The sequence below is a fragment of the Tupaia chinensis genome, unplaced genomic scaffold (assembly GCF_000334495.1).
Source record: "Tupaia chinensis unplaced genomic scaffold, TupChi_1.0 Scaffold144255_1, whole genome shotgun sequence".
In the NCBI taxonomy this organism is placed as follows: Eukaryota; Metazoa; Chordata; class Mammalia; order Scandentia; family Tupaiidae; genus Tupaia; species Tupaia belangeri.
In genome coordinates, this window is record NW_006204113.1 from 103,328 (window position 1) to 113,140 (window position 9,813).

Genomic DNA, 9,813 nt, shown 5'->3' on the forward strand with positions numbered 1-9,813 from the left:
CCTGGTGGCTCTCTATCTTACTTTTCTTCTCTCATTTTCTCTCTCTCTCTCTCTCTGTCCCTCTCTGGTCGAATTTAAATAAATAATTTTTTTTTTTTAAGAATCTGAGTTTTTTTTTCCAGTTTTGCTGTAAGGGTGTGTGCACTCACCAGAAACAGAGGAAATGAGGTGGGATGGCCACATGGAATCCCTTCTCCAGCCCTTTCGGGTATTTGGGCACATACACAGTCGTCCCCACCATGATTTTTAAACCACGAGATCCAGGACTCTAACCACTCTATCAGCCATGTGGGATCCAACACCTTAATCTCCATGCCACCTGCTGGCCCATCTTTGAGAATCTTTTTTGAAGTTGACCAGAGAAAGAGGAAAGTGAGAAAGCAAGCTGCCAGGTCTGGGACTTGAACTGCGGTCAGCCATACCGGAGTCCAGCCACCTTAACCACCACTCCACCTACTGGCCCCATCTTTGAGAATATTAAACTTGTGTTTTGTTGTTGTTTCAAACCCCAGTGTACTTTTTAGGATGGCTATCTGTGCTTATGTGGCATTAAAACAGAAAAGAATTTAATAGCAAGTCTTTATGTAACAGTGAAAAAAAAAAAAAAAACAGAAAAGAACTTAATAGCACAAATATTAATCAGCTTAACATATTAATCTCCTTAAATATGTTCGTCTGTGTGTGTGCTAGTGAAAATAACATCCTGTACTTATTTTATACTTTAATTGTTAGAGTGCAAAATATGAAATTTAACTGTGATTACCATAAATTTTCAGAGAAATGTACAATATAATGATTTTTTATTACTTTCATTATCAAAGCCCTTTGTCTGATTAGTTTTATAAGGATTAATTCATAATCTGATTTAATTTTTCTTTATCCTATCTCTCCCCCCTTCCCTTTTCTAGGGGCAGCTTCATGACTTCTGGGTCCCAGATTCTTAACAGGAGTTACAGCAGCGAAAATAGGAAACGAGCGAAATTTGATAAGAGTCTTTCCTGGAGGGGTAGAAAAGATTACTGCAGAATCCAGTGGGATGCTAAGAAAGTGTCCAGCAAATGTGCCACTTGATTACCTAGTCTGAAGCTGGTAATGAAGAAACTGCCCTTCCTGAAGCAGATATGAAACCTGATCTGCTTAATTGTTAAGGCAACTGACCTTTTAAAAGAACAAGAGTCCTATGAAAAGCAGGGGTAGAAGCAGCTAATAGTTATAGATCTAATCTTAATTCCCCTAAGTCGATCATCTGTTTTTAGGTAGTATTTGTAGCACTTGGTTAGTCCTGAGAAATGCATAAGCAAACTATTGACCAGCTTGAGGAGCTGGACATGGAACCAAGAGCAGGTTCCAGTTGGGTTTCATTTCCCTTCGTTATCTTAGAGCACAAAGGGAAAGCTTAGAGCCGAGTTTAGTTACAAAAAGCATAACTCTTGTTAAGTCCCTTATAAATCACAGGGAGGTTTTAGTCCATTTTCCTTCACTGTTCGAGATTTTAAACCTGTTAGGTTTTTAAAATACTTTTAAACAGTTGGAAATGGAAGTTTGGTATATTGTCAGCTCTGTAAGGGGGAGAAGGCAGTACTGGCTCTGTTTTTATGCCAAGACACCAATATACAGTTTGGTTTAGATTCCTTTTAAATGTATATATTTTTTAAATACTGGTTAAATTTAGAATCTTGGCTAAATCTTACAATTCTGGCCCTTGGCAACCATGTTACAAAAGTCTATATTGTAAAAGCTTAAAGATATAGACAAGTTTCCAAAAACCTTACTTCAATGAGTGTGTAACTTTGGCAGAGACCTGATGGTGTTTATTCTTTGGGAGTGTGTGTGTGTGTGTTTATGTGTGTTTGTGTACATGCGCATGCTCACGTATGCTTATATCTTGAAGTAGTTGCACTTGAAAATCACAGCTGCTCGAAATTCTGAAACACTGGAAAACCATCCTTTGGTTTAAGTGGTGGAGGGTTTATAGAAGTGCACGTGCTGGGGACAAGGGCCCTTGGAGACCTTTGGTAGTGACAGACTCTTACTAGTCAACGGAGGAATTCTTCTGTTGACTGAGTGTTCCTTTTAGAAGGCTTTGTTTCCTGAAAGAGAATCCAACTTTGGTTTCTTTTATTCTTGTTGTTATTCAGGTTTTTGCCACAGGGCACATGCACTCACCGAGAATGAGAGAGAAATCATTCACCAAGTTGGATAGCTATACCGCAGTTCCTTCTCCTCCATTCTCCTGTTGAGATTTTGCTCACACATGCAAACATTCCTGGCATGATTTTTAAGCCGCCAGGGTCTAGGACCCAAACCGCAGTTGATCGTGTGGCAGTCCAGCGCCTTAACCACCATGCCTCCTGCTAGCACCTGTTTTTATTCTTTAAATATTGGCTCAGGTGACCTGTTCTCCTGAGCATTGTTTCTCCAGCTGTGGGGGGAAAGATAGTGGAAAGGAACAGAACTAGACTTGATATTTATGGTTTAAGAGGAGAAAATACATTTAAAAGAGAACTTTCTACCTCTAAATTGAGGCTTAAGAGTAAAAAGCATTTTATCTTAAATTTATCATTTAAAATAGCATTAGTAACTTTTATGCTCACAGGGAGCATCGGGCAGTTAGAGATTTTATAGGGATGACTAAATGAATCCTATTTCCAAGAATCCAATGAGGCTCCAAAAGTCAGACCAACAAAAGCTTTAGCTGTGTCAGTTTACCAATAAGAATATTATTAACTTGATACTACCTCTCTAGGGTATTGTTACAAAATGTCATGTTAAAGGGATAGATACAAGGAGTTGATTTGGCAGAAGCTCGAAACTCTGGCATCTATCTGCCCGCCATTGGGGGCTTTCATTCTGTAATTTAATACTCTGTAGATACATTATTTGTGTGTAATTTTATAAGTGTTCATATTTTCCTCATTTTGCATTGTGTAAAGTGTACAAAATCTCAGAAGTATATAATACTGCTTCTATTGCTTGTAATTACAGTGTGTAAATATTTTCTAATCGTGTACATTGACAAGGGGACAGGTGGGCTATTCAGGTGTTTCTAAGTGACCCTTTTATATTGCAGTTCCAACAGGTGACTGCTCATCAGAGTTAAAACCACTTTGATACATTTTTATTTAACAGTTCTAAGAGAAAATTCTCTATTTTTAATTATCTTTCTCCATTCAACAAAAATACTTTATCTGTCCCTTTAAAATAAACGGCCAGGTGTCAGTTTAGGCCCTCACAGTTAGGACTCTGGTAGAGGTCTTCATTCTCCAGGTCATAGTCCAAACAGTATTTGCATTTGGGTTTTTGTTACAATTTTGCAATTCTCTTTTAGCACAAATGGCCCGAATCAAGTATTTTCCCAAATCAAGTATTTTCCTTCTCCATCTGGAGTTCCCTGCTTTGTCTCCTTCCTGCTGTCGTCGCCCAGTGAATGGGATGGTAGAGGGAGAGAATATTCATTTGCACAGAGAACGTCAAGCCACTCGTGGCACTTGGCAGACAGAGCTTGCACTGAGTGGTGGTGTGTTTGGCAATATTGCTGTGCCAAAAACTCACCCTGTCTAATGTTCTGGATATGTATGTCAGACTTACTACCTTACTGCAAGCTGAAAATAAGGTACTTGTAGGTGTTTACGCTTCTGTGTGTAACTGTATGCCTTTTCTAAACTGCTCTTCTTGTTATCCGCAAATAGAACTCTATGATATCATGTGAAGTGAAGCGGCCCTCCATGCACAAAACACGTCTATGTAGCAGTGAAGTAATGGCATTTGTACATTTTCTGTCATATCTCCTGATGGCAGTGGTGCCTTTGTCACCTTTTGGAAGGTTGGCGTTTTATTTTTGTTTTAAAGTGCAAGTAGTAGCTTGCTTTTGACATCACAGATACCTTCTCCGGGTGTGAGAGAGCAAGCGCCATGTTGTCATCTGGACTCAGTTGAGACATTTAGATTTTTAATTTTTATCAAAACGATTACGGCTGGTGGGGACTGGCCAGTAATGAAGTGTGAAGTCTTCAGACCAAGAGTAATTTTTAAATTAAAAAAACTAAAAGAGGTGACCCATTAACAAGTTACTGAGTTGGAGAATTACGGGATGACTGTCCTGGTTTTGTCTCTAGGGAGACAAGAGTGGGTAAAGGCGACTGGGCATTTGGAGCAGTCAGCACGACCTGGTGGTTACTTCACTCGTGAATGATGCGCCCGGTGTCTGGGTGTCTGTTTTCCCCGGGCAGTCCTGCCAGCCAGTTATGCCACCAGCTCTTAGACACTAAGTGCAGATTTCTTTATTCTTTTTTTTCCTAAGATTTTATACTACATCCTATTTAAAGTCCTATGAATATGTGTGTGTGTTATTAAACTGCTTTTTCTCAGTGAATTTGTGTTTGGTAATGCTTGTTTGGGACTGGGTATGGTTAAGTATCTGTTTACTCCCCTGCCCTATCCCTTAGTTTTTAAATTGATTTCTTCCTCTTGCTTTGGATTCTTCCGATTGTTTTTATGAATGGCTCCTGTATCTAGAAAAGCTGCAGGTGTACACAGTTTACATTTATGTAACCCACTGAGAGCGTGTGTTGCAGTCAGAAACTCAGTAGTCATTCTTACCTCATTCCCCATGCTCATTCAAGAGTTACTGAGCACCTCCTACGCGGCAGGAGTGTAGGATTTGGTGAACACTAGTAGAGCTCTCTGAATCTTGCCTCCTGGTATCTAGGTTAAAATATTTTCTCTTACTGGGCAGAGTGCTGGAAAGGAATATCCTGGACCTGGCTCCCTTTTTAGAGAACCCAGGACCTAGAAACCATACACCGCAGAGGGGGGCTCAGCCACCTCCAGCCTCCAGTCGGGCAGCAGCTCTGAGCATGCCGCTGAGGGGAGGCACAGACTGCTACCTCTTCTCAGAGGATTCTTAGAGCTCATAGAAGGGCTGGGCATTGTTGCCTGAGGCCTCAAGTTCCAGAACCAGGCCCGTATTTCTTTCTTCCTTCTGACAGGTTGATGCAGGGACTACCTGTGAGCGTTTTTCTTGGGGTGGAGGAATGGCGAGGTGACAGCCCATGTAGAAGCAGACATTGCCATACTTGGCCGGGGGCGCGGGCTTTGTGTATTCACCACACTAGCTGTTTGATCTTGGCAAGTTAACTTAAACTCTCTGAGCCATAGTTCCTTCATTTGTTAGAATAGCTATGCTATCAGCCTCAGGGTTTGTTAGGACCAAGTGAATTAATAGTGAAAAGTGTTTAGCACAGTGCCTGGCCTAGCAAGAACTCCCTATGAATATGTGTGTGTGTTATTAAACTGCTTTTTCTCAGTGAATTTGTGTTTGGTAATGCTTGTTTGGGACTGGGTATGGTTAAGTATCTGTTTACTCCCCTGCCCTATCCCTTAGTTTTTAAATTGATTTCTTCCTCTTGCTTTGGATTCTTCCGATTGTTTTTATGAATGGCTCCTGTATCTAGAAAAGCTGCAGGTGTACACAGTTTACATTTATGTAACCCACTGAGAGCGTGTGTTGCAGTCAGAAACTCAGTAGTCATTCTTACCTCATTCCCCATGCTCATTCAAGAGTTACTGAGCACCTCCTACGCGGCAGGAGTGTAGGATTTGGTGAACACTAGTAGAGCTCTCTGAATCTTGCCTCCTGGTATCTAGGTTAAAATATTTTCTCTTACTGGGCAGAGTGCTGGAAAGGAATATCCTGGACCTGGCTCCCTTTTTAGAGAACCCAGGACCTAGAAACCATACACCGCAGAGGGGGGCTCAGCCACCTCCAGCCTCCAGTCGGGCAGCAGCTCTGAGCATGCCGCTGAGGGGAGGCACAGACTGCTACCTCTTCTCAGAGGATTCTTAGAGCTCATAGAAGGGCTGGGCATTGTTGCCTGAGGCCTCAAGTTCCAGAACCAGGCCCGTATTTCTTTCTTCCTTCTGACAGGTTGATGCAGGGACTACCTGTGAGCGTTTTTCTTGGGGTGGAGGAATGGCGAGGTGACAGCCCATGTAGAAGCAGACATTGCCATACTTGGCCGGGGGCGCGGGCTTTGTGTATTCACCACACTAGCTGTTTGATCTTGGCAAGTTAACTTAAACTCTCTGAGCCATAGTTCCTTCATTTGTTAGAATAGCTATGCTATCAGCCTCAGGGTTTGTTAGGACCAAGTGAATTAATAGTGAAAAGTGTTTAGCACAGTGCCTGGCCTAGCAAGAACTCACGCTAGCTTTTCTTATCTCTACCTTGAGGCTCTTCTTGGGTGACGTAAAACTGATTTTAAGCAGTCACCTACCTGGGGATGTACGGAATCTGAGCAAAAGTGGATAGTTGTGTTTCTTTTGGACATGGAGCCACAGAGGCTTCTCTGTCCGGCCAGCTGCTGGTAGGGTTTTTGGTTTTGTTGTTTTTCAACGCAGCATGCTAAAGCTGAGGAAGCGGTGGTGGGTGGTTTTCCAGCACCCGTGAACATGTCCTGACACTCCCTTTTCCTTGCTAACCATTCCCTAGGCTGGAGTCCAGAGAGGGCAAACCAGAAGGCCCAGCTTTGGGCCTGACAGCAAGACGACTGGCTGGGAGGAAAACCTAACAGGCAGAACAGGCTTCTGAGGCGCAGTGGGACAGTGAGACTGTGCACTGTCACACTGGTGACAATCCCTACTGAAGGAACACCTCAGCTGTATATGTCGCCAAAATAAAGATTACACCACCAAAAGGGAAAGTGCTGGGCAAGCCAGAGGCGGAGACGGCAGAGCAAGAACAAATGCTGCCCCACTGAACAGGAAGCAGGGCAACCTGACTAGGCCCAAGTGCTCTTGCCTCAGGGAACCGAGGAGTCCATGCCCAGCCCCTTCACCTAGGATCCCTGCTACAGTGAGTAAATGCTCGTGCAGAGCCTGGCGCCAAACCCCAGCGTGTAGGTGGCTGAGAATCGGTTCTGAGACCAGCCGGCCAAGGCTCCCCTCAACCACTGTCATCAGAGTTGGGGGAAATCACCTCACGAAAACAAAACTTGTGTTTGTGTTGTGTTGTGCGTGGAGCACTCCGGAAGGTTCCCAAGTGGGATTTTCCAGCCACGCTGTGAAGCCACAACCCAGGGGAGTAGCAGCATTAGGACGCCTTAGCTTCCTCGACCAGCGACATGCCTGCGCACCAGGGCACAACTTCGTGGCTAGGTTAGGATCAATTTCTGGGTTTGATATAGAGCTGCTGCTTTTCTACTATTGGCATTCCCTCATTCATTTTATCAGCTTGGTTCACAGACAGGGATACTGTTATCAAAGGGACTTCCTATAGAAAGTTCCATTCCTTGCCTTCACATCTGATCATTTTAACTAGGTCCAGATTGACTGGGAGGACAGCAGGGAGAAATGGGTTGTGTCTGAATCTGGGTCGCCAGGAATACTGAAGTAACTGCCCAGAGACAGGTTAGCAAGTGGCCATCCTGGAACTCAGCATTAAAATCACACGTTTTGGGACCAGCAGATGGTATAATGACTACGTCACTGGACTTCCATGTAGTTGACCACAGTTTGAGTCCCAGACCCGGTGGCTTAAACTCACACCGGGCATGTGTGTGTGCTTGCCCAAAATCCTGAGAGGAGAATGGAGGAAAAGGTTGCGGCATGGCCATCCCCCCTTGGGGGTGATTTCTCGCTTTCTGTCTCTGTCTCTCTGGCCAGCACACATGCCCTATAGCAAAAACCTTTCCAAAAAAAAAAATCACATTTCACTCATCTCAAATGTGAGGTTCTGAGTCCATCATCAGAGCATCCAGAGGAGGAAGACAGGCCAAGAGTAGAGCTGAGTGGAACCTAGCACACCAGCCCACCTGCCACCTCCCAAGGTACTGAGGGCAACCCTGGCAGCTCCGTGAGAACTCGGGCCTAAGGAGCCCACTGGCCTTGCGGGTTCGTTTCTCCTGTGTGGTACTGTGGGGCTAGCATCTTCCACCCTTGTCCCTGCTCTTACCTCCAACATACTCTCAGGGACTACAAGTGTCTTAGGCATATCATTTTTTTTTTCTTTTTTTTTTTTATTTCTATTTCTATATATATATATTTTTTTTTTTTTAGCATTTTGCTATAGGGCACAAGTGCTTGCCAGAGACACACGGGAGCAGGGGAGGGATGGGGACAGTGAGAAAGCCCCCCCCCCCCCCGGGGAGGATGACCACACCATAATCCCTTCTCCATCCTCCTCTTGGTATTTTAGGCATGCACAGAAACATTCCCAGCGTGTTTTTCAAGCCGATGCATGGGGACTCAAACTGTGCAGTTGACCACGTGGGATCCAGCCACTTTAACCGCCACGCCACCTGCTGACCCCTCATACCCTTACTGGTCTTCCCAGCTCAGACTTCCTTAGCCCATCAGCACGTTGAGGATTTTCTTCTGTGGTCTTTTCCAGACTACTGCTATTTTCATTTCTGCTTCCCACTAGGAACTCTGCCGCCTCATCGAACCAAACTCACTGTCCTCTTTATGCCCTCCCTGTCCCCTCACGGAAATCCATACACAGGCTTGCACATTTCTGCCTGGCTACTGATCCTTCCTCTCAGGCTTATCCTGCTTCCTCCTCAGACTTTTCTAGTCTTTATTGTCCTCTGTAAACATAAAAATGAATTTCAAGGCAAGTTACTTCTAGAACCTGTTTGCTCATCTATAAAATGAGGCTGTTAATTCCTCAGGATGGGATCAGTATACAATAATTTAAAAAAAAAAAAAAACGTAAAGCTGGACACTAAAAGTGTGTGTACATTTGTTAATGTGTTTCTCCAGCTACTTTCCCACCCTTCACACACACACAGTACACACCCTGATTTGCAGAGTGCTGGCAGAAGTGACTGGGGGAGGCGGAAGTGTGATGTGGGCCTGCTGTCGAGCTGTCGCAGCTACACGGCAGTCCAAACTACAAGCTTGTGTATGAGTAATGACAAGCTGCGCTTTGGGGACTTCAGAAAGAAGCATTTAGTGTCTTTCGCGGGGTCCCTTCAGTTAAATATGCTGCTGGACTCCTATTGGCACTCGCGTGCACAGGCGTCACACAGATATTCCTGTGGCCCTTACTATTCCGGTCCTCTCTTGGGCCCACGTCATACTGTGATGGGTCAGGGAGAGAGGACCAGGCTGGATAAGGGCCAAAATTCAGGATAATTTGGACTCTAGAGGGTAGGATCACTTTATAGGTGGTGGGGAGGAGGCCACCAGGTTCGCACCAGGGCACCATCCCAGTTGAGTTCCAGGAGTTGGGGAGCTGATTCTGAGGGATTCGCCTTACTGCTGCAGATAAGTGAGTGCGTCTGGGAAGGACAGAGTATGTGACTGCCAGGAGGGTGTGCTGGAAGTTCTGGAATGATGTTCAAGGTGGGGGGCAGGTGTCAGCAATTCAGTCCCTGAGGTTTGGCCTGAAATCTGGTGAGTGGACAGGTGCAAATGGTTGTGGCTTATCTATCCAGAGAAGGAGGGTTTCCTGCGCGCACTTCAGGGCAAGCTATTATTTCTTGCCGTGGGGGCCTGACCTTAACTCACCCCCTCAAGTAGAATAGTAAGGCGGTCGGGATCTCTCCATCCAGACCCTATCTGTGCTCAGAGCCGCCCCAACTCCTGGTCTCCACCTACCGTGGCCCTCCGCAGCCTGGACCAGCAGGAGAAGCAGGTGGCACGAGCACAGGAAGTGAAGTCCAGGTTAGAGGGCAGGCCAGAGGGCCTGCGGAGAGGGCAACCCTCCGGAGGTCAGGTTTGTAGCCTGGGCTGTACACAAGTTCAAGTCGGAGGGAAGGGAGGGAGCGGGGCAGGCTACAAGCCTGTGGCGGGGGGGCGGGGGGGGGGGGC

At 45.3% G+C, this 9,813-nt stretch overlaps 1 protein-coding gene across 2 annotated transcripts in view; it reads left to right on the top strand.

The window, feature by feature from the left end:
- Positions 1 to 1,182, top strand: part of SLF2 (SMC5/6 complex localization factor 2) — a 58,005-nt gene extending 56,823 nt beyond the window's left edge. For both annotated transcript variants that reach the window (XM_006166309.3, XM_027767395.1), the window contains one exon: positions 909 to 1,182. In XM_006166309.3, the coding sequence (XP_006166371.1) occupies positions 909 to 944 (36 nt within the window). In that variant the 3' untranslated portion in view covers positions 945 to 1,182. The remainder of the gene's footprint in view (positions 1 to 908) is intronic.
- Positions 1,183 to 9,813: the final 8,631 nt, after the last annotated feature.